At 38.3% G+C, this 23,591-nt stretch overlaps 5 protein-coding genes and 2 long non-coding RNA genes across 7 annotated transcripts; 2 read left to right on the forward strand and 5 right to left on the reverse strand.

The window, feature by feature from the left end:
• Positions 1-635: 635 nt before the first annotated feature.
• Positions 636-942, reverse strand: LOC137578203 (uncharacterized). The gene is made up of 3 exons (XR_011032555.1): positions 911-942; positions 752-837; positions 636-692 (listed from the first exon to the last, which is right to left on the reverse strand). It is a non-coding gene; the product is annotated as an uncharacterized lncRNA (long non-coding RNA).
• A 924-nt stretch (positions 943-1,866) lies between these two features.
• LOC137577820 (uncharacterized) lies at positions 1,867-3,057 on the forward strand. Its single transcript, XR_011032488.1, has 4 exons — positions 1,867-2,318; positions 2,380-2,465; positions 2,527-2,671; positions 2,731-3,057. It is a non-coding gene; the product is annotated as an uncharacterized lncRNA (long non-coding RNA).
• A 1,053-nt stretch (positions 3,058-4,110) lies between these two features.
• Positions 4,111-5,627, reverse strand: LOC137576709 (uncharacterized). Its single transcript, XM_068289962.1, has 4 exons — positions 5,345-5,627; positions 5,195-5,280; positions 4,966-5,119; positions 4,111-4,467 (listed from the first exon to the last, which is right to left on the reverse strand). The coding sequence occupies exons 1-4, from the start codon at positions 5,517-5,519 to the stop codon at positions 4,328-4,330; spliced, it is 555 nt and encodes a 184-aa protein (XP_068146063.1). The 5' UTR covers positions 5,520-5,627; the 3' UTR covers positions 4,111-4,327.
• Positions 5,628-5,845: 218 nt separating this feature from the next.
• LOC137577695 (uncharacterized) lies at positions 5,846-7,052 on the reverse strand. Its single transcript, XM_068291230.1, has 5 exons — positions 6,825-7,052; positions 6,713-6,757; positions 6,565-6,650; positions 6,349-6,493; positions 5,846-6,137 (listed from the first exon to the last, which is right to left on the reverse strand). The coding sequence occupies exons 1-5, from the start codon at positions 6,997-6,999 to the stop codon at positions 5,992-5,994; spliced, it is 597 nt and encodes a 198-aa protein (XP_068147331.1). The 5' UTR covers positions 7,000-7,052; the 3' UTR covers positions 5,846-5,991.
• Positions 7,053-9,381: 2,329 nt separating this feature from the next.
• LOC137576930 (uncharacterized) lies at positions 9,382-10,500 on the reverse strand. Its single transcript, XM_068290275.1, has 4 exons — positions 10,245-10,500; positions 10,099-10,184; positions 9,876-10,032; positions 9,382-9,716 (listed from the first exon to the last, which is right to left on the reverse strand). The coding sequence occupies exons 1-4, from the start codon at positions 10,429-10,431 to the stop codon at positions 9,583-9,585; spliced, it is 564 nt and encodes a 187-aa protein (XP_068146376.1). The 5' UTR covers positions 10,432-10,500; the 3' UTR covers positions 9,382-9,582.
• Positions 10,501-11,095: 595 nt separating this feature from the next.
• Positions 11,096-13,111, forward strand: LOC137577745 (uncharacterized). The gene is made up of 4 exons (XM_068291294.1): positions 11,096-11,545; positions 12,563-12,630; positions 12,696-12,858; positions 12,918-13,111. The coding sequence occupies exons 1-4, from the start codon at positions 11,425-11,427 to the stop codon at positions 13,007-13,009; spliced, it is 444 nt and encodes a 147-aa protein (XP_068147395.1). The 5' UTR covers positions 11,096-11,424; the 3' UTR covers positions 13,010-13,111.
• A 17-nt stretch (positions 13,112-13,128) lies between these two features.
• On the reverse strand, positions 13,129-23,559 carry LOC137577744 (protein dopey-1 homolog). Its single transcript, XM_068291293.1, is given in 11 exon segments — positions 13,129-14,038; positions 14,101-14,443; positions 14,507-14,702; positions 14,765-18,226; positions 18,229-19,040; positions 19,113-20,008; positions 20,066-20,378; positions 20,444-21,700; positions 22,091-22,269; positions 22,432-22,626; positions 23,406-23,559. Coding segments are annotated over 10 exon segments (7,833 nt in total). The 5' UTR covers positions 22,585-22,626; positions 23,406-23,559; the 3' UTR covers positions 13,129-13,816.
• Between the last annotated feature and the right edge of the window lie 32 nt (positions 23,560-23,591).

Below are 23,591 nucleotides of genomic sequence, written 5' to 3' on the forward strand. Positions count from 1 at the left end.
TAAAATCTGAGAAATCGAAATCAACAGTAAAGAAGGCCATGAAAAATTATACAAATTTTTATTTCTCTGCCATAGTTTCTGCACTTTGGTAGATTGCTGACTCACTCACCAAATCACAGAGGAAGTATTAAAATTTATTTTACCTTTTCTTGAACTTCTTTTCTAGTTAACCTTTTTATGTATTTCTTTAAAGTTTAAAGATGAGACAATATGACAATATGACAATATGAGACAATACATTTTTAGGACAAAATTACAAACAGTTTGCCAAAAATTTATTTCAATTAGAATGATCTAACTTACAATCTTTGTTTTACTTTACTTAACTTACTTTACGTAAGTGCGACTTTGATTCGATATTGGAATTTAGTATTTTAGTATTTTTCCATAGACATAATATCCATATTGACAGGAAAATGTTTCAAATACTGCGATTAGAGTGTTGTAAAGGTATATGTGCAAAGCTGAAATAATTTGCAATTATTTTTTCATACAAATTTCTTAATAGGTAAGTCTAGATATCTACATTTACCTGTAAGTAAGATAATGACAACTATTGCCAACAAGGCTTGAGCCATTGTTAATACTCCGAGCAAGGCTAACAAACCGACATGAAACAAGTCATAAATGAAGATGAGCATTATGGCAATACCACAGATCATAGGCCAGGATAACAGCAATATTTTACCTCGCTATAAAAAGAGAAAAACTGATGTACTTCTATTGGACTATAAGTGTATTTGATGTGCACCTTTATGGTATCCACTGTGACCAGAAATGAGGCAAGAAAGTTCATAACAATAATAGCCAAGGCAATGCTGTATTTAACTAGGATATCTGAATAGTAAAGGATTATGTTTAAAAGGGAAAAAATGCACAGAAGTTTCTCGTTAATGGGCTTACCACTTACTATAGGTTTGTGCATTGTGCATTTTTTGGGCGATATCCGTGGTTGTAGACAGAATTAGAGACAGGCCAGTAATAACCAGGAGTGATCCAATTCTTGCCAGCCCACTGAAGGCAAACACTTTCAGTCCTTTATTAGCCATTTACGATGAAGTAGACCTTAAATGCGAACTGAATGACTCATTGCACGTTTTCTCGACTTGTCGTCGCAAAGATTCGATTGCAAATGATGAACTGAGCATAAACAAATCATAAACTTGCCGCGATGTTTTGTAATCCACGAATTGGACTGCAAAATTATTTTTAATTATGATTTCTTTCGATTTCGATTGCCGTCGATGAATAGAATTACTGCAATGCTCAATAGAAATCAGTTATTAACTCTAGCATAAATTAAGAAACAGGATAAGCTCTATATATTCTAGCTTTTTGTAGTATATAAAAAGAAAAACGTTTCCTTGTTTCTAACAATCTATAAAAGTAACGTATACGCAACGTCAGCCAACTAAATGGTGCGGTCTTTCGAAAATTGAACATAGTGTGACCGCTCGATAGATAAAGAGCTTTTGCATTAAGGAGCTTTTGCTACGTTTGCCTAACTGTACAAATTACCGCTCATTGCATCTGTTTAAATATCTTAAGATATTTATAAACAATATAACTATGAAAGCTTGGTAAAATTCTATTAATTAATAAATACATATATATTCTTCAATATTTGGAAATAACTGTAAATTCGCTAGGTTTTATTTATTGACCCTAGTGGTGGCAGTTGCATCCGATGGTCAAACGATATGCACTAAAATGACTCCACTCGGCTCCACCAGGAAGCTTTGCGTAGGTAGAACATTTTTATTGCAACCCAAGAAAATCTGTATCTATTGAATATGCACAAGAGTTAGAGTATCGACTCTAAGATATCCTGTAAATTCAATTCAATTGTGAACTTAACTGAATACGTATAGCTACATTAACTAAATAGCCAATGAGAAAGTAGTTAAATTTCGTTTCCAAATAAATTGAATCTAAGTGCACACTGTGACGGCTCTTAAAGCCTCTTAAAAGCCTTTTTAATAACTAGGTCATCACGCAGAAGGACTTGCCACGCTTGACTTGCCCAAAGGCGATACTCTAATTGACCTGTTGCACTTATAATCGTCTCATTCCTTTCTGACCTCGCGGCGCACAGGGTATACAAAGAGGATTAAAATTTTTTCAAAAGTACAAAAAATTGTTAAAAATTATGAATAAATTGTTTTGCATGCGTCTCAGCACGGCTGGTTATGTTATTGGTGGCATGAGCATTGCCATTTCGAGTATTGTTATATTCTTTAATATCATTGCCTTGGCCAACATTGATGAAATTGCCCGTACAATTGAGAGCTATATTCACAAAAAAGTCAAGCGTTCAGGTAAATTAAAGGCGTAGACGTAGAAATCGAAACCGAATAAATTGAGTTGCAACTTTTACAGATTTGGCATACGCATTGAAATTGTATTTGGCGGGATCTGTTATCAGTATTGTGCTAGCCAGTATGTTGATAATGGGCATTCGAAAGGTATTCACTTGTATATATATGCGATTTTCTTGATATCATTAAACCTTTTTTGGTGTTGCAGAAGCGACCTGGCCTCATGTTACCATGGATGGCAATAACAGGCTTGGCAATGGTTTTAAATATTTGCTATTGTCTGGGTCTATTAATAAACGTTATTCTCGATGGTGCTGGATTACTACCGACTGTAGTTTCATTCCTATACCTAGGTACTTTCTCGTTGAATGCTCCTTAAATTACCTACATCGATTCGAGTTTTTGTTTTCAGGTATATCTATTTACATATACATTGGCATGTATTCTCTGTACCATCAGATATGTCGGGGAAATGCCAATCCTCGCATCGAAGCAGGAGATCAAAATAGTCCTGAAGCTGCTGCTGGACTATATTCGATTTAAAAAGTTGATTAAATTTATCAAAAAATCAGTATTACTCTGCAGAAATATATTGAAGGATGTCTTTATGTCTAAATATTCTCGATGTTGGCCAACAATTGCAATTTCTGTATATGTATGTATGCATGTATAAATGTATTTATGTAAATCTCGTCTACCATGTTCTTAAATATATATTTGAAAAATATATAACACACAACCGTTTGTGTATGAAAATGAAAGGAAATGAAAGGCTAAATAATACTCAATTTATAAATACATTTTTTGTTAATAACTATTCCTATTCAATAATATCATAATAGTGTAAGTAGTTTCATACTTAATGATCATTCGTATAACTATTATAAAAATGTATTTTACCTGGCACACGGTCCGCACACTGTGCCCTAATGTTACAGGTATTGAAGGCCAGGATATTTAAATGGAAAAGAAATTCGATAATTACGTATACGCATGGGTGGTATACATATGTATGTACATATATGTATGTATATGGGTTTAAGTGTAAAATACTCATGTGTTTACAAGAGATGACGAAGTATCGACTTTTCATTAGACTGTTGATCGAACCAACAATATTCAATGATATCGAACTTTTACTTTGCAAAGCTTTTTTACTTTTTGTTTTTATATTAATTGAACCAACATATAAAATCCATATAACATATACCGCCCACAGCATCTTCACCACAGAAGAGAAAGTAAACATTCTGATTCATTACAAAGTCATGTTTATTTCAGTTTTATTTTCGATATGACTTTATATTCTTTAAGTGTATTAAAACGCCTTCTTGACTAAATATTTTTAATAATAATTTGAAACAAATGGCAAAATTTTTAGGTAGTAATCTTGATCTGTGGGTTATTAAAAATGGGACTAAGACATCTGATTCATAAATTTAGTATGTCTAATAAGTTAGAGGTCAAATTTAGTAGCTTAATAACTAAGGTTTGTCTCAAGTCTTCAGTCTCAAGAGTTGCTATATACTCACAAATTTCATTTCAAGCTCTTGCCAAATACTTTTTCTGTATACTAAATCTATATAAAGCACATCCCGTGTTTGTACTCAAGTACTATCATGTTATATACATATGTAGGTACATATATCAGGTTTTCCAATCTCTTGTTGTTTTCTATAGAATCCCACAACCAGATTAATGAATGACGTGTATCTACATTTGTATATACATCACTTAATACGTAAATTATAATTGCACCTAATAACACTAATGTAGCAAAACAATTTATAGGTACATTTTCTGGGAATAACCCCTAGAATTTATTTCGAAAATGCCAATTATTTTTAATATGTTGATAAATGTATATATGTATGTATGTATGTATATTTATGGCGCAATAATATTGATGCTTTTATAAAAAATAAACTGGATAATATTTAAGTTATAATAATATTTCGAAGGGCAATATTCGGCAATATTCGGCAATATTAAATGCATTCAATCATTGCTTAGAGTTTTACATAGTTAGGATATGAGTCAGTCTGATGGACGGCTTTTGGTTGTAGGACCACACGACTCTCCTGGTCACGAATACTCTGAATGTGTTTGAAGAGCGATAGTATTCCATAGTAGATATAGATGTTTAGAGCTATAATAAAGATGAAAATTAAAATAAGTTATCCTTCTTTTTATATTGCACTTTTGGAGACAATGAAAATTTCAAACAAAGAGATCTTTCCAGTGATTATTTGAAATTCAATATAATGCAGACTATGCAAAAATGGGTATGAATCTGTAAACAATGATGGAGCAGCATTGAGAGGCAAATTGCTGAATAAACACTCGATGAAAAAAAAAAAGAAAAAAGATGGAAATTCCCTCTTAATCCGGGAATATATGAAACTTCCTCTGTATAGCAAGTTGCTTGTGTTTGAAGCTTATCATGATACTTTATAGAAATATATATATAGTATATATAAAAGCACTGATACTGATACTTTCTGTAAAGCAAGTGAATTCTTAGAAATTGTTGAATAAAAATGTAGAGAAGGGCGTAGCTACGAATCTTATTGAAACGGAAGGGGGACTTGTGCAATTCAAAACACCATGATACATATAAGCTATTTCTGTGACGCATTGTACTCACCCAAAGCTAAACCGGACATCACTACGTACACCACAATTGGACCTGCACTAGCTTCTTGAGCCACTAGAGATAAGCCGACAAGGGATTGAATGACGTTATAGGCAAGCCCAATGCCAGAATTAATGAGCCAAGGCAACAGGAACAAGTGACGATTCTGTGATGAAAAGAAAATTCAATAAATTAACATACATATCTACCGCCCCCCCCAAAAAATAAACAACTCGATTACCTTCATTGTGCCCAGGACAAGAAGTACCGAGGACAGGAAATTCAATAGAAGAATAGCCAGTCCGATGCTGCAAGCAGTTACAATAACTAAAACAAAAAAATACATATACATAAGTTAAGTGCAGATTTGCCAATATCGTGGATTACTTACTCATATGAGCTGCATCTTGATCAGGTGGACTGATTGATATATGAGACACAATAGTGTCTACATTGATCAGAACGGCGGACAGAGCGATGATCCCCACAAAAGAGACAATGCATCCCAACCAGCCAAGGACCGTGCCGGCCGTATGGAGACGCATGCAGAACACCCCCTTCAACATTTTTAAACAATTTCACAATTACTTTTCCGAAAAAATTAGAATATTTCAGCAAATGGAGAACAGATTAGCTGCGTAGTTCGATCGCAATTAAAAGACTGCGAAAAAATATTGTAAGCTTTTAGAACTTTTGAGCGAAGCCAACTGAGACACATGTACATACATCAGTTTTAGAGATGGGCGAAAAAGCTTTATCTACTTTGAACAATTGCCATCACTAAACAGCTGACAAACACTTGCGGGAATATTCAAAGTTTCTAAATTCAACAATTTATGGTTTCCCCCCAAAGTGAAAGGGCAAAATTTGAATTAATTTTTTAGTAAATAAATGTGTATGTTTGTATTTGTAAATTGGAGTAAACCAAAATGCTTGTTAAACAGTATAAAAAATATATATGCATCTGTATATATCCAGGATAATATTAACATCAGATATTTTCGAGGTATAAGTGGTGTAAATTATTCATCAAATGGCTTAAAGTTTGGAGTAGTTGGGATAAGTATCAGTTGGATAGGCAGCTTCATTGTCAACTTGTAAATTCAAAGGTTGCTCTTCTTTCTGGATCTCCTGAATATGTTTGTATAGCGAAAATATGCCACGGAAAATGTAGATATTTAAGACTAAAAAAAAAAAACAATGAATTTCAAAAATTTGTATTTTGGAAAGATTAAAGTTCATCGAGAGTAGCCAACAATCAAAAATATGTGTATATAATAAGCCGATAAGCCGATAAGCCGATGTACATATAAATATACATATATGTACTTTAATCAATAAGCTTGTGAAGAGATCTGTGAAAATGTGTGACAATACTGAAATAGAGTAACTTACTCAGAGTTAAAGTATAACCCACTAGGGCATAATGCATTTCGCTAGATCCTGCTAGTCTTATGAAGAGAAACACTTTGTAAATGAAAGTCAAGACCATGGCAATGGCTGTGGTAATTAGCCAAGGCAACAGATACGAAGCACGGTTCTGAAATAAAAAGTAGAAATCCAAAAACCTAAGCAATGGCATCAACTAACAATTTTATTAAATGGGCATACCTTTTTGGTGCCCACAATGAGCAGAATGGAAGTAATTAAACTCCAGATAACACTGATCAAGCAAAAAATGCCAACAGCCACAATAACTAAACAAAAGAAATCATGAATAAATTTTGCAAAAAACGCCCAAAAAATCTTTTTAACTTACTTGTATGGAAATGCTCCTCCCTCTGTTGCATACTCTCGTTTTCGGCTGCAGAAAAAAAAAAAAAATACAGATACATACACACTTATTACCATAAAGATTTGGGTGCTCTTACGTTTAAACATGTCCGTTTCATCTCTGGCAAACGACCTGGCCAACTCATCGGCACTAAGCAGAGCTGCGCCAATGAAGAACATCAGCAGGATTGAGCCAATGCATCCTAGCCAACCAATGACCAAGCCGGCCGTATGAAGACTCATACAAAATACTTCATTTAATAATTTCGCCATTTTTATTTTCACTTTTTTCGCACTTATTTTGAACAGACACACAATGTCTCTGCTTGAACTTCAAACACTAACTATTTGTTGCAAATTAAAGTGCCAAAAATTCAAGAGCTTTTGCAAAACATGTTTTGTTAGAGTAGCCAGAGATCGAAAAGACAACGCAAAAGATGAGCTAATTGAAAAGCTTTTGCGAAAAAGACAAGCTTGTCACCGGGGCATTTGTGTATTTTATTTTATGAATTTATAAATAAATTCTACATAAATGAAGTCTCTGTATTTCATCCGCCATGTAGTCCCCAAGTAATAACTAGCTGATCCTGTCTAAGGCAATAGACAACAAATGACATAGTCGTTGATCTTAATTTTGTAAGCTCTGATGAACTACCTTCAATATTGTAAGATGTTAATAACTGTTAATGAAAATGTATACCGTTAAATTATGTTTATATTTGAATTTCAATCAGATCACTCTATTTACTTCACTTTTTCAAATTTTTTGCAGGATACCCCAAGGACTTTTCAGATGCCTCCGATTTTAAAATTGTTGTAATCTCTTAACATAGGTATGTATGTATGTGTGTATATATGAAGTGACATGAAACATTTTATTCACAAAACATAGATTCTTTTTTGATAGAGGGTGTAATATATGTACATATGTGATTTGAATAGGTATCGGTTTGAATAGTATTCTGGCATTCTGAATTCGGACAGTCATAATACACATAGATGATGCCCACAGTTGAAACGGAAGTGGATACATACATACATACATAATAAGAGAGATTAATTTGAAATATTTTGGGCGGTTCAATTTTCATGTATATATTTTTTAGTTTTTTTTTTTTTTGGGTGATAAGGATGTTTTTACTTATCAATTGTTCACGTGAAAAATTCCGAAATCCTTATTCAAACCTGTCAGAGAATTGGTATCTTACCCATTCATATCAATAATTACACAGGCCGACATGATTTTTGCTGACGTTAACTTGAGAGGTGTTCTTAAATAATTCGGGTACGCTGATTCTAACTGCATACTTGGTCTAGATTTTGTGAAATCTGGAGATCTGGGGTTGAAAAATAGGCACCCAAAAGTATACTATGGAAAGTTTGAAACAAAAATTTTCAACTTTTTTTACGGATTTTAGAATATTTTGTGTAAGAAAATTAGTTCTTGTTTGCACATATAACTAATATACAATTTGTAAGACGCAGCAAATTCCCACAATTCTTTAAAATTTAAAAGCAGACAATTCTTGAAACCCCTATAGAATACTTTTTGGTTGAAATTTTGCTCATTATAGAACTATATCCGGAGTGTAAGATATTATCCATTATAACAAAGAAATAACTCTTTGATATTTTGTAAATTCCTTTTTAATCAAGCCTAATATATTAATAGGATAAAATAAAAATGTTTTTAGTACAATATTATGCTTATATCATGGAAAAATATATTGCAAATTAGGTCATTTTGAATAATTTGAACGCATTTCTTTCGAAATCCTGACGTGATGGAGAAAAACTAAGTACAGGGCCGTGATTAGCAGCCCCCAATTACTATAGGAGACCTATTGAACTTCAAACACTTTTTCATGACCTCAAAAATGTCGGCCTGTGTTATTAGTAGCAAATCTTGTCCTACTCCTATAATGATAAGCACTAAAGCATTAGCAGAATTCGTCAGCCAAGGCAGAAGTAATAGGTAACGATTCTAAAAAAGGACAATAAGAAATTTCCGTCTGCTTTCAATTAGACATGTATTTTATCTACCTCCATGGGGCCCTAACACCAACATTAAATTGAGAAAAGTCACTTTTCGTGATGGACGAACTGACAAAGGGACATAGTTATATAAACACGACTCGTCTTGTTGATCAAAAATATATGTATATACTTTATATGGTCAGTCTTCTGACACTCTGGTCACTTCTGACCAAAATTTATATACCCTTTTTGCAACAGTATAACACAATAATAAGAGTATCACGAATTTATTGTATTCTTTTGCTTAACTCTCTGCACTTTGTTTTTGTCCATGTCTTGGAAATTATTTGCTATTTTCTTGCCATTTCCCAAAGCAGATGATAAGAATAAGATCATCGGAATCGAGTTAATGCATCCCAACCAACCAACTACAAGGAAAGCCGTATGTAAACGCATCTAATATAGAGACTAACATTGTTGATGATTCTAAAATAAGCACGGAATAGAATTGCTATGTATACAACTTATTTATATGATTCTGTGCTCTTGAGACGAACTTGCCGGCTTAGCTAAGCTTTTATTAGTTGAAAGCTTTTCTTAACTCGTTTTTAAGGGTGGCCCGATGGCAGGAGGGGGATCTGTGTTATCAACCGCCCTCAGCAATAATAATCTAAAATATATGAATATAATGGTTACCTTTTAATACAAAAGAAAAATGTGTATATAATAAAGAATATAAGATATACATATGTATGTGTATAAGAAAAATAAATATTGGCTTATCGCAAGATATTAACATAAAGAAAATCAACAAGCATATATTTATTCATATCGGTATATACATATACCGATACGAATAATTCGAATATTTTATTCTTTTTAAGTTGAAGTGTAATTGGGATTTGTACGACGAACTTGATCCTGATCCGAAATCAACGGTTGCTGTTCGTCTCTTGAGGCTTGAATTTGTTTGTAGAGAGAGTATATGCCGTAGAAAACATACATACTGAAGGCTGAAAATGACACAATATAAACAGAGAAGAGACTGTAATTGTAATCATCATTCTTCACGCGAGGAAAATTAAACTGAAGCTTATCAGCTATACGCGAATAATTTCACAAGAGCTTTTTGCAACTAAATGCATGAGTCTGAGTCATTCAAAGGTACGTACCAGTAGAGAGGAGGTATATTATCATGGACGGAAGAACACTAAGGAAGGACATGTTTTTCGACAAGAGCATTATCCACACGGATAGGTTGTAGATGAATCCCACTGCTATGGATATGCCATAGTTGAACAGCCAGGGCAGGAGCCACAAATGACGTTCCTATATAGAAAAAAAAAGGGAACAAACATGAGTCAAGTGTCAAATTGCATTCAGATATATTTTAACCTTATTCGTTCCGATAAGTAGCATGCCCGAAGCTAGCATTTGTATTACACTCAAAGCCAAATAGATGCTGAGTACGATAACAGCGTCTGGAAGACATATAAAAGCTACACCTGCCACCCCTTTTTATTACATCTGCATTCTCTTACATGGACGAATATCTGCCTCTGTTATTTCGGGATCATTCCAATTCTTTACCATTGCCTTCACAAGTTCATCAATCATGCCCAGGCAAATGCCAAGGATGATGGTCGTCAGTAGGGAGCCCACTATGCCTATCCAGGCGATAATGACACCGGCAGTATTAAGCCGAAAACAAAAGAGCTTGGTTAACATTTTCACCGTTTCTTTCTAATAGGGAGAACTGAAGTAACACTTCTCTGCGCAGTTAGATTGCAACTAACAAAGAGGCCCCAATGGATATAATATTCCTATATATGTATGTACATACATACATATGTGTATGTAAATTCGTGATTGCATTTGTATATGTAATAGCTTTCCAAAAGCTACTTTTCAAAGTGACCAGATACCACAAATCACCCATGGTTACGGTCAGCCCACTACAACAGATCATTCAACCTTAAAATGTTCTTTTACAGCTTATAGTAAAATACTTTAGTAAAATACTTTTCCATTATTTATTTTTAGATTAAGAGCTGTAACCCAGATCCAGAGATTAAAGTACACCTTTCAATATCGAATATGTCCCCGAAATGTTTAGATTGATTCTGGTTTCGAAATTTTTGCCCGTTTTTGAAAGGATTCTTGTTTTAAATTGTAATTTGTCGGCCTATGCTACTTTATACCTTTGTTCACCCCCACATTTTTCTTCAAAGATCTCATTTTAAAAATGTTCAATTCGCTGTAAATTAAATGAAATTGCCAACAGTCTGTTATAAGTAAGAATTTTGTATAGATAACAGTTTGTTTTCAGAGTGACCAGGTGCAACGAGTCCCCCATGGGAGAGTGGAGCTCATGTGTTAAACCTATCTCCTCCCCATCATCCATTCGCATACAGAGATTTAGGATGATGCCGCTGCTCTGCCCCCCGCCTTCTGCATTCACACATGCGCTCTCCGTTACTCTCTGTCTTCTGTATGGAACAACTGTTGCTTCTTTTTAGCCCGAATGGGACCGCTTCAGTTGTATTTTGTTGACTGCCGCGTTCGGATCGCTTATTATTTTCCAAGCATCTATATATACAACTAGAACTATCTCTCTCTCTCTGACATTGGCTGTGTGTGTGTGTGTAAGCGTGTGGGAGGCAGTTTTAAATTTCAGTGGCATTTGCTTCTAAACAACAAAAGATAAACACCGCATCCAAAATGAAAGTTAATCTCAGTGTCGATCAGGGACCCTGTAATACAGAGTTACGCAGTTGGTGTCTAGGAATTTCTATATTTTATTTAGTTACCGTTGTACTAAACATCTTTATTTCCCATTCGGGTAAGTGAAATTGAAGGCGTGGCTCTGGTTTGTGTTTTAAAATTTTTCAAGCGAAGCGCCTCATGTCTCGGTGTTGCTGTTGTGTCTTTTCTATAAACAAATTTTATGGGTCTTTTTTTCTTTTATACATATATGTAAATACATGTTCCATTGTGTTAAAAACAAAAAAAGAAATAGAATTTAAAAAAACATACATTTGTACGTATGTACATATATGTGGATATATACATATATTTGACTAGACACAAATTTAAAGCATGAGATAATACTTGTGAAGGCGAAACTTGTTCTCGTGGTTGGCGATGAGTTTATTTTATTTCTGAATTGTTTTGGAATTTTTAGTAATGACGCCATAATTTGACAAATCCATAGACCGATTAGCTCACATTGTCTATATATGTACATATACATATATACAAAATACTATAGAGTTCATTGTAGATTTCATTAATTCAGTCAAAAGGTTTTTGCATTTTAATTACACTCTACGAAGAACCTGAAACTCGTTGTCTATGTCCAAAGAACTTGAACTTGTCCAGTCGAAAATATCTCTCAGTGTATTGAATTTCTTGATGACTATTGCAGTTAATGCGTGACGCTATCACATTGTACCTATATTTAAATGCATATAAATACCCTGCAGTGCACAGAAACACATAGTCTTCCTTTATAAACATAGTATCAAATGACTTAGTATATACAGTAAAGACACTAGTTTAACATGTTTTTTCTGGGCTACCAACTAACTAACGAACTTTGTCGGTTACTGTCTTTGGATGATGACCTGTTAGTGTCGTTATGTGAACTTTCGCCATTATTTCTATAGATGAACTTGTAAAAAGTAAAAAAACCTTGAACAAAAAGCCTGTTTAGCATTAAATAAAAAGCTTTGGAAAATCTCTCTTGGCTACCATTATCTTAAAAGTGATTTCAGTGTTTACCTACATCTTTTTGGAGCAGAGTAATATTATCATCCTTTATGGTATTCTAATTTTTCATCTTTTTTTGTTGTTGCAGCAATCACCTTTATTGGATTCGCTTTAACCGTGGTCGCCAATGTCTGCCTGTTGGTTGCTTGCAGAAAGGTAAACTCTAATTTATGCACCTGATTTTAGGATTAGGATTAATCCGTATTTGTCTTTTATACTAGCCCGATTACAAGTGGGTGATCCCTTGGTTGATATACGCAGTAATTGTGGCCATTGGTTTTCCAATTGCCATACTTGGAGCGATCTTTCATTTTGGAGGCTTTCGGGAGAACACAGGATCTACGAATGTATTGGTCGCTGTTTTAATATATATTATTGAATTCTGTAAGTTAAAAGGGCATGCACCTGAGAACAGGTTTTCATCTTATGTTTTCTTATTACAGTCATCTTTGCCTTTTTCGCTCGACTGGTCTATTCTTATTATCTGCAACTCAAGGGCAGTGACTCTAGCCCTCGAAGTGCCGCCGTTGTTTAAGAATCTCTTTTTCTCCAATTATAAAATTTCTAAAGGGGAATCCCCCAAGTCTGTTTTTTTTCGAATTAATAAAACAAAATATTATGCTTATTTAACATAAAATAGCAAGATGTTATAAGTTTTAAATTTCAAAATTATTATTTACAGAAACGGAAATTCAATTCCCAGAAATTTGATTACTATTGCGATTTCATGCGAAATCTTATATTATCTTTTCCTTTGGGTTAACGGGTTGAATGTTTATTCTTATCTTTATTTTCACCCGGCAGCGTTAAAATAAATAAACTGTAGTGTTCATTGTTAAACACATCGCGCTTATTCAACGTTATATAATTCGCATCGATCAACAGTTTTAGGTTTTACATATAGATATAGTACACTCAGACATATAGTACAATTACATACAGAGGGGGCTCTTCTAATTATTAATGCTATATAAGCTAAACATTTAAAACGATTAATCACACTACATTCACATAGATGTATACATAAGTATATACCTTTATCTAGCTAACTATATTGATATCATACTTTGCTTGGGGATTTTTTAATTTTTTTTTTAACTTAGACATAGAATGGAAAGTTGGTCTTCTTATTATTGTTGGTCTGCATGAAGCTCGTTTCGGCATTTGTTGTGGTTGTGGTAAGTTTCGCTTGAACGGCAGCAAAAATGCGCGCTGGTTGACCCTGATTGATACCAGATTCATGTCTACCACCCAGATTTAGTTCCAACTCGATTTGAGATTTGCTCATCATCATTGTCGTCGTCATTTGTTGCGTTGTCTGCCTGTAGGCCGTGGCCAGTTTTCATCTAGGCGTCGTGATGCTGGGTAATTTCTCAAGAAAATCATGGGCCAACACATCTTCAATCTCTTGCAAACAATTGCTGACATCTAGCTCCGTGTCAGCGAAATTCTGCGGCTGTGGGCAAGCAATGCCTAATGTGGTAAAGAACGCATAAAGCTCTTGCAGGGATTGCAATTGCTGGAAATCCAGCATCAAGTGACGATTTCGTGGGCGTTGAAGAAGCTGCAAAAACACGACATTTCAGTGCATCAGATGTCAAATTAAAAAGCAATCTGGGAACTTACTGGAGACTGGCTAGTGTATTTCATGTCCATAAGTCGAGCTACGCGCCTTACATGCGGCACATACAGAGCACTGGGCAGTTGGGCCAAATTCTCCATACTGCCATTGGGTAAACGGACTTCCTCCTCATGTACATCGAATTCGGTGCCCACAAATGCCCAGCGGTACATTTGAAAATGTGGCAGCTTAGTGGCTGGCAGAACACAACCCAATTCCAATAGCTTGCAGGCCTCCAATTGTACCGAACGCCAATGTTGCATTACTGTCTGAGCATTTAGACCATTGCTGGCACCCAAATTGGAAGTCCAAGACGCATCAGTACCTGCCATAGCTCGCGATTGTTGGCTGAAAAATAACATAAAATGGATTAGGCCTTATTTGAACAAGAAATTTAAAAGTGTGTTTTACCTGCCGCTGTCGTTCTCTCCCTTGAGTTCTTGTTCCATTTGCAAGAACACTTGCACCATCTCGGCTATGATAATAGGCCATAATGAGGTAACATGATCCGGAGACATGCGAAGCAGTAAAACACGGAAACACAAGAAGACTGCGGCCTGCACAGAAGGACCCAATGGCACCAGACGCAAACTATTGGCCAATTGTTCTGCAAAAGTTTAATTTCAATTAAATGGCACGATTTTATATGCGATTCTCATGCTATATTACCCTGTATGTCTGGCATGTACTTGTTGTGTTGATCGAACTCACTGCAATATATCACAAAGGCCAGACGCTTGAGCAGCATTGCTCTCAGTTCGTATTCCTGATCTCTTGAGGCAAATATATTAAGACTTCCTGCCTGAGATAGCGATACTCTGGTCATGAGTTCACGGAATGTTGTATTGTCATAGGTCATCAGGCTATCCATAATCTGGCGCCAGAAGGATAGGCATGAGATGTGCATTTGAAAGAACGCATTATCGAGTAACAAATCCAGCATATCCTTTCGCCAGGCTTTCCTCGTGTATTGAAAGCCACTCAAACTGGCCAGCAATGCGGAGCAAGCATAAAAGAATGGCACATTCCGGGCCGTATGATTCTTTAGATAGGGGGTTATGTTGTATAGCAATGTGGTCACAATGGTAACCACTTTGTCCTTCTCCTGTGAGCCATAGGCCACATCCAACAGATTTGAGAGAATGCCAGCCAAAACACTCTGTGCTTGCAGCGAGTACTGTTGAATGCCTCCGCCCAAGGAGTTGTCCTTGGCCATGCCATCGGTATCCTCTTTCACGGCAAGATTACGTCGCAGCCATGTGGTCTGCTCCAGGCAGGCTCCGGCTACACTGGACAACGAGTCCACAAGTCGTGATGTCACATCATGCAGTTCGCGAACCTCCTTCTTGTCCTGGAACGGCATTTGGGGACAACGCTGCACAAACTCATTGAGCAACATTAGCAAGGCAAATTGGGCCGGCGGCGTGAGATTAAGGCCATCCCGTATGAGAATTAATAGCGGACTCCAGGCATCGGCTAGTTGTGGCGCCGGAGCAGATTTCATATAAAAATAAAACAATTCCAGTGAACTAACCTCAATGCTAAGATGGGCTGGCGGTCTATGTATAGGCGGTGGTGATTTAACCACTTGATGCAACGTCTGGACAAACGAATCCATTGGCATTACTCTGATGCTGGATACTAGCGAGACCAATGAGAGCTGGGCGGGACAAGCCTGCAGTGTGGAATTCCGTTGGAATTGCTCAGCTATAGAATTATTGGAATTATTGCTTGACGAATTGGAGAAACTATTTCCGCGCTGTTGCCAAGTAACGGCTATGGCAGCCAGGAAATTAGCCCCATGATGCAATGAGACGGGCGATAGAAACTCAAGAAGTTGCTGACGCACTGGACGCAATTGGCCCAGTTCACTATCCCAAATGGCGGCCACACTGGTCATAATGCGGGGCAGGTGTGAGAGCACAGCATTGCGAGCAGCCTGCAGTTGAGGATTACGTGGAGCCAGCGCAGTTGTTGACGACTCACTGGCCGAGAGGAAAGAATGTACAATACTATTGAGAAGTTGACCCGTGCTCGAACTTTGGGCCGAGGAGCTTGTCTGTGGATAAGCCTGATTGAAAAGATGCGATAGAGCCGTCTGCTGGGTATTATCCAAAAGACAGTAGTGACACAATATGGTCACCGCTTCCAACTGCGAAAGCACATAATCCGGTGGAAAGTGTCGCTGCTGGTGAAGGGTAAGCTTAGCCAAACGATCTAGATTGCTGCACAACTGATGGACCACACTGATCACAATGTTGGTGAGGGAGCCAAAGGTAAAGCAGTTCAACGAGGATGTCACCAAATCCGTCCAGTTGCGATGTAAATGACGCAACCGTTCCTGCTGCAGTGCACCTAGAACTGCGGCCAGGAACATGGGCTGTTGACTGATGAGGCAATTGGGCAAATATTTAACATTGGCCGCCATACCCTCGGACAGTCGTGTGGGCGATGCATTGCCACCGGAATCGTCGCCAGCTGCCGTCGGCGGTGTATCCTGCCGCAGTTGATGTACCTCATGCTCCAGCCTTATCACGGCGAGCAGAAGACGGAGTAATTGCAGTTGAAAGCAATCCGCATGCAATTGATCATCCTGCGGATCATTGAAGGCCAATACCTGGTCAGCATAGCTACCACCGGCTGAATGGGCATTACTGCTGCGACGAGCATAACTACACACGGAGCTATTGAGGCAGTGCAGCATTACCTTTTGCAACTTTGCACGGGCTAGCAAGTCCGCTATATAACAGGCCAATCCCCTGCCCATACCCTTGACAATCTCTATGAGCTCGGAGCAAATCAATGTTAAGAGTTCTATACTCTCCAGCTGGATTCTACGATTATTCACTATGTCCTGCAATGTGGGCGGCTGACGCTGGGCATCCAGAGACTCGCGCTGGAAGTAACCCCTTGCATAGAACAAACACAGTGTGACCAGCAACTCAAGTTGCATGCATCCTCGATAGCCTTGAGCATATTCTGAGCTACCAACACTGCCACTGAATCCTTTGCCCGATATACTCTTGCGATGGCGTATGAGCAACTGCTTTAAACTGGCACTTGAGAAGGATGTGGTGATCGAGAGACACAGGAAAGTTCTCTTGTCGCAGCAAATTATATTTCTCAGCGTCTGCAGAGCATACAAAGTCTGTCGGGTGTCGTAAATACCCAAGTAAAGTAGAAAATGCGTGTGATAGAGGTGTGCCGAATCGGCCAATTGATGTGAACTGCTGCTCTTCAGACTGATTTGCTCCTCGGCGGCGGCAGCTGCGGCGGCTGCTGCTGCTGCAGCGGCTGCGTTCTGTCGCAGGATCTCTACATTTTGTTTGCCCTTTTCAATGGTTTTCTGCCAATCTGGTTGCAATTTATTTGTCTCCAAGCTAAGAGTACGCCGCTTATCCTCCACATTTATGGTAGACTCCTCATCCGGTTCAGTGGCCTCTGTATCCTCGACATGTGAACTGCTGTGATTGCTATCCGTGGATGTCTTGGATATGCAACTCAAACGTTTCTTTTCGCTGCTGGTCAACAGCTTCTTGCGTTTGCCAACCTTTTTATCGTCTCGGAAATACTCATCAGCTGGCAGGGCATCCACATGCTCAGGCTCATGTTCGGCTCCATCGCCAGGCGTCTTTTCACGTATTAGACGATAAGTTTTGCAACTCTTGACGCCTTCGATTTTGGGCAAAACATCAGTGACATCGCCAACGAATCGTGGAATCTTCTCACTGGAGCTATCTTCCTTCTCTAGGCTAGTGGCACGCATTTCTGAGTCCGATTCAAAGTCATCCGTGCTCTCTGAATTGTCCGTTATATCATTGTCGAATTGTAGTGACGGTTCTTGCTCTGGTTCTGTTTCCGGCTGTGCCTGCGTCTCAATTTCATTTTCATTCATAGCACTGGCCAAATTTTGTTCCAGTGGAGCACTTGTCTTATGCAAAACCTCAATACGTGGCTCTTCCAGATCGGTTTCATCATCGAAATCATGAGCATTTTCGAGGGGATTGATAATCAGACCGATCGTATTAACATCTTGCTGCTGCTGCTGTTGTTGTTGCTGCTGCTGCTGCTGTTGATTAGCATCACTAGCAGCAGTCTTGTCGCTGACAAAATTTGACGTTTTATTTGATTTCCCCCACTGAGGGTAACAAAAATCTTCTTTGGCAGATTACGTATGGGACTCTTCTTTTTGCCGGTGCTAGCCGTTTCCATATGATGGTATTTTACATTGCCTTGCTCCGAACTAATGGCATATACATCCCGTTCAAAACTGGGAGCAGTTTCGGTTTCTACATCACGATACAACTGCTGCATATGGACAATTCCCACTCGTTTGGAGCTGGCTGACAATAGAATCTTATACAAAGGCTTTGTTACTCTAGCCAAATCACCGCGTAGCAGAGAAGCCTGCAGCCAATTTGTAACAAAGCTACGTTCAGACATATAATGCGGCAAGGCCAGTGTATCGAGCACCTTTAGCAGAGTTTTCTCGAAAACTGTTTGCTTCTCCCGGCCCAGATGCCACAGCAGTTCGAATTTCTTAAAGCTGCGAGCCTGACTCTCCCTCAATCGGTCTATAGACTCATTGGGACACAGCAACTTGGCATCGGCAAGACGTTCCATTTGAAAATTCCGTAATGCCGCCTTGCCAAAGATTGCCTGCTGAGCTGGCACCTGAAGCAGATGCTGGGCCTGCATACGATTTCCTATAACAGTCTCCACAAGCCCACTTTCCAGGCAACTATGCAATTGATGAAGTAATGCTGCTATCTGAGCAGCATCTACGGCCGGAGTGCCCAGATAGTCCCAGAGAATCGAGCCAACCAGTTGAAAAACTCGCGTCTCCTGTTCCAAATAGCTGACATGACCAAACTTCAGTAGCGGCAACATAACCACAAATGTAACACCAGGGCTCGTAGTGTGCTCTATTTGAGAGCGAAGCAAGCTGAAAGCAACGAGAAGAGGATTAGCTTTTAACAATTAATATTTATATTTATATTGATTTAATTTTACTCACCTAATTAAATCGAAAAGCGTGGTAATAGCCGACACCTGCAGCTCTTTGTCGCTTTGGGTAAAACAAGCCACTAGGCACAAAACTCTCAGCCAATTGGGCAACTCTGGCTCACTTTTATCCAAAACAATGTGCTTATTGCAATTCGGAAATGTGGACATCTCAACTAGTAGACTGGCAGCCAGTTTGACAGCTCTACGTTGGGCAGAATTTAACTGAAGTTCGGCCAACTGTTGAACACATCGTTGCGTCTGAGTATCAATGGGTGATCTTTCATTTTGTTTCTCTTCGGTAGCCTCACTATCGCTGCTCAGTTCACTGGCACTGGCCAAAGGCAGTGAGCGATTAAGAAGACGTTGCAATTGCTTCGAACGTGGCACCACATCCACTCGGAGCAGTCCAAAAAGTCGTTCTATTTGTGACATACGATTCGGGCAATGATGCTCTAGCACCTGTTCCACAAGAAACATACTGGACGTGTGTGAGGAATTGCTTACAGTACGTTGGACTTGGACCTTAACCGAGCATTCATTCACGGGAGCATCTGAGGCTTCGATTTTCAGTAGTTTGCGAGACAAATAAACTTCGAAAAATATCTCATATTGACGTATACATTTCTCCAATATTGAAAATCCACGCTGCTGGGTAGCCTTGGTCTCCTCGTCAAGAAGTTGAAGTTGGAATTGCGGCGACTGCTCTGTGGGTGGAGCACTTTTGGGCTCATCCTCCTCGGCGGCAGGAGAAGCAACAGGTTGTGGGGCCAATACAATATCTTTGGGCCTCTGTTTTTTGGGGCTGCTGCGTATAAAGGGAACTTTTGCTTTTGCCTTAATCTTCTTAATGCTTCTGGGGGTATCCAGATCAGATGATGATTGCTGACCCGTATCGGAGGCATTTATCTGCAATTATTACATTATAATTTTCTTTTTTTTTTTTCTTTGTGTCCCACAACTTACATCTTTATCTAGTTCACTGAGCCGTGAAAAAGATTTTGCCTTCTTTTTACTGGGACTTTGACGACCAACGCTCTGGTTAGATGCTGATCTTCTGATTAGCTCTTCATCATTTGGCTCTGCACTACTGAGAGAATTCTCGGCGAATTGATTGAGACGCGAGTCCGATTTACTTTTCTCCAAGAAGCTACTGTTGGTAACGTTTTCGGTATCCTTGCCAATGCCGCTTACTGAAGATAAAGGAATCTTTTCATCCCATCGGGAAGATTCAGGTCCTCCACATTGTTCAACCAGTTTGTTTAATTTAATAGGGCTACTGTTAAGCAAAAAGAGTAAGAATAAAATGTTTTCAAACAACTTAATAGATTCACTTTAACTTACGTGATCATGGGCTGCACTCGGGACACAATCTTCATACACAGCTTTAGGGATGCAGTAATTTCATTACTGGTCAATTGATCCATATGAAGTGACAGCAATTGGGTAATAACCAGAAATACCTTAGGCAGATAGACCCTTGTGGTATCGGTGTACATTTCCAAAGAAACAGTTTCCAGTAGAAATTCGGTGAGAACGCAAATTTCCTCTACACAGGGATCACCAGAACCCACCTCACAAGCATATTTACTTGTTTCGCCAGTATCCGCTCCAGCAGTAGAGCCGACAGGGTTAGCCGACTGATGACAATCGGCTTGCTTGCAGGCCCGTTCAAAAATATTTGTCATATAACTCCAGATATAAGCCGGATCAAAAGTGGCAAATAAAAGATTTGCCGACTTCAAAGCCTCTGCATTGCCACTGGAAATGTACATGGTGCGTATGATGTCATGCAGGACATAATCCAGCACAGCACTGCCAATCTCTGCCTTGTCGAGCAGCGACAGCATTATTCTATATGGTTTCAAGTCCATGGGAGCACACTCCAAACTCAGTCTCAGAGTGATTATTAATGCTTTAATTAATATATTTCTCGAATGTTTCACAAAATATGGCTCCGGCTCATCATCAGGATGCACCGCTCCGGATGTATCTAGCGAAAGGGTATCGTAGGTGGGTGAGTTCTTGGCCACCTCGGTACCCAATAGCCAACTAAAGAGTCGTCTATTCAGAGACATATCACGTCTCAATATGGTATTCAAGCCATTTGTCACCAATTTCACCAGATCATCATCACCAAGCAATATTGTATGCATTGGAAAGCCTAGCAAAAGAAACTCCAATGTATTTCGCTGCACCAGAATCAGTGAATCATTTAGACAGGCGCACAGGGCCGACATCATAATCTCATGATTGTGACCCATAATATAGATTTGCTCTTGCATATCCAAACGCTTATTAAAATGCTCCAAGACATAGGTTATGGCGGGTAAGCGTATTGCAGCATTATTAGCCACCGATTCCCAGAGTACTGTATAGAAGTGCATTGGATTGACTGCATTGCAGACCTGTTTCAATAATACGCTGATCCGTTCGAAATGATCCAGGCCACAATCATAGCCAGGCAGCACGCCATTGAGAAAACCGCTCAAAGCGGGACGCAGCTTATCGCCCAATGGAACAAAGTAAGTCTCATAAATTGCCAGCAGGGCAGGACGCACATTCATGGCGGCATAGCCCAATAGTGGAAAAAGACCAGCGCTGTAAAGAATTGAAAATATAGTTAATACGGTGGATAAGTAGGCAAAGAATAAAAGACTTTGGACTGACTTATTGAACAAAGTTTCTAGCTGCCTTTAAAAATAAAATCTCAAAAACTACTTTGAATTTATATACTAATAATTAGTAAAATTGATTTAAATATCGCTTTTAAATTCCCTAGGGGGTAAACCTTATCTCTCTTAATTTAATTGCGATTAATTTATCCGCATGCCAAATCGAAAAGCAAGTTCATAAAGCAAGTTAAAGTTAATGATAATAAGCTGAGTTCAAAAGAAATTAAAATAACAACATTACAACGCAAATACAATAAATGTAAAACCTCGAGATATTTCTCCATATTACTAGTAATAAGTCATCCGCGATACGAACCTATAAATGAACTCAGTGGCAAGCCTCTCTGGACCAGTTTTACTAAATATCACCGAATAGGTTTCTAGGGCCTTGAGATGTACACCCGATGGCAAGGCTGGATGCATACATTGAGCCAGACGTTTGGCAATCTTCAGACGTCTGGGTATGACCTGATATTGGGTGTTGCTTGATATAGCCTGCGAGAAAAATAAACACAAAAATTTGATAAGAGTTCGGGCATACGTATGTATATATACATATATGGGAATATATGATGAATCAGTGGCGTGATAAATACCAACACATTAGTGGAGTACTTCTTTGACTCCATAGCTGTTGGTTGATTCACGTTTTACTACCTTGCTTAGTTTGCCTAGGGCCGATATCAAATCCGCCCACTCGCTGGAGTACTCAAAATTGCGCAGTGCTTTGTCTATGTTCGTCATATAATTACGATATTTGGCCTCGGCCATGAGCTTTTGCTCCTCCATGAGTGCGTCTGCAGACTCCATGGCGACGGCCAGCTCCACTCGTTTATGGATTAGTTAAGAAGTCTGCGAAAAAAAATAAAATATAAGAGGAGAGGAGTAAGTGTAAATCAATAAATCAAAGCAGACACCACTTGTTGCCCTCTTTCAGAAAATATGTCCTTGAAATTTTTAACCCAGTTCCTTCCACTTGTTCTCATGCTTCTGTTTCTGTCCACCCACTTTTTCAAATGCATTATTGAAAAGTGTGGTAAATAAAAATGTTCTAATCATCTGTCGATACCAAAGTTGCAGACCCAAAAAACCACAGGGGAAGGGTGTGGATTGAGGGCGGGGAAGGGTCAGCTTTTGCTCTTCTTTGTTTCTTGACTGACGTGCATTTATATATACACACACACACAAACCCCCTGCCAATGTATATGTACATAGATAAGTGTTATATATTCCACTTAATTGAATCTCTAAACAAATTTCAAATTTCACCTTGTTAACCCCAAGCGAAGCGTAGCTTTCTGCCACCTTTCTTTGGTATGTACTTTACTTTACTGTTAAATTATTTACAATGTGTAATTGTGGGAAACTTTTAGAAATTTTAACGATGATGTTGCCATAACGCGTCGCGTGGCAGGAATAAATCGCAACTATAAATTGCACTAACACTGCCCCAGACTTCGGCTACAAGGGGGGCTACTGGGGCAAATTGGAGACCAGCTGATGACGAATATTTTTGCTCGTGATGGGCCCCTAAGAAGCGGGGGAGGAAAGAGAAGTCTGGGAGAAAACGAAGAGGCTCTCGACTTTTGTTTGTTTTTATTTAGGATTTTGGACTTTTGGTTATCACTAACAGACTTGTTGTTGCTTTTTGTTGAATTGGTTTCACCCTCACAGCATTCCTTTTTCGTTCAAATTTTATACATTTTACATTATTTAATTATTGCACTTTTCTTGTTTTTTCCCGAGTGTTTGATTTTACATGGCAAATTTATCGATAACTTTAATTAAACCAGTGATGACACTATTGCAGAGCACTT

Source organism: Drosophila tropicalis, unplaced genomic scaffold, assembly GCF_018151085.1.
Source record: "Drosophila tropicalis isolate 14030-0801.00 unplaced genomic scaffold, ASM1815108v1 contig_593, whole genome shotgun sequence".
NCBI lineage: Eukaryota > Metazoa > Arthropoda > Insecta > Diptera > Drosophilidae > Drosophila > Drosophila tropicalis.

Bases quoted from the DNA above. Each gene is read 5' to 3' on its own strand.
- LOC137576709 (XM_068289962.1), bottom strand. From the start codon at position 5,519: ATGTTGAAGGGGGTGTTCTGCATGCGTCTCCATACGGCCGGCACGGTC. The intron at 5,281-5,344 runs GTAAGTAATCCA...TTTTTGTTTTAG, and splicing joins TCAAGATGCAGCTCATATGA to TTATTGTAACTGCTTGCAGC. The intron at 4,468-4,965 runs GTGAGTACAATG...TCTTTATTATAG, and splicing joins GATGTCCGGTTTAGCTTTGG to CTCTAAACATCTATATCTAC.
- LOC137577695 (XM_068291230.1), bottom strand. From the start codon at position 6,999: ATGGCGAAATTATTAAATGAAGTATTTTGTATGAGTCTTCATACGGCC. The intron at 6,494-6,564 runs GTATGCCCATTT...TTTTTATTTCAG, and splicing joins TCATTGTGGGCACCAAAAAG to AACCGTGCTTCGTATCTGTT. The intron at 6,138-6,348 runs GTAAGTTACTCT...TTTTTTTTTTAG, and splicing joins GGGTTATACTTTAACTCTGA to TCTTAAATATCTACATTTTC.
- LOC137576930 (XM_068290275.1), bottom strand. From the start codon at position 10,431: ATGTTAACCAAGCTCTTTTGTTTTCGGCTTAATACTGCCGGTGTCATT. The intron at 10,033-10,098 runs GTTAAAATATAT...TTTTCTATATAG, and splicing joins TACTTATCGGAACGAATAAG to GAACGTCATTTGTGGCTCCT. The intron at 9,717-9,875 runs GTACGTACCTTT...TGTCATTTTCAG, and splicing joins AATATACCTCCTCTCTACTG to CCTTCAGTATGTATGTTTTC.
- LOC137577745 (XM_068291294.1), top strand. From the start codon at position 11,425: ATGAAAGTTAATCTCAGTGTCGATCAGGGACCCTGTAATACAGAGTTA. The intron at 11,546-12,562 runs GTAAGTGAAATT...TTGTTGTTGCAG, and splicing joins CATCTTTATTTCCCATTCGG to CAATCACCTTTATTGGATTC. The intron at 12,631-12,695 runs GTAAACTCTAAT...CTTTTATACTAG, and splicing joins TGTTGGTTGCTTGCAGAAAG to CCCGATTACAAGTGGGTGAT.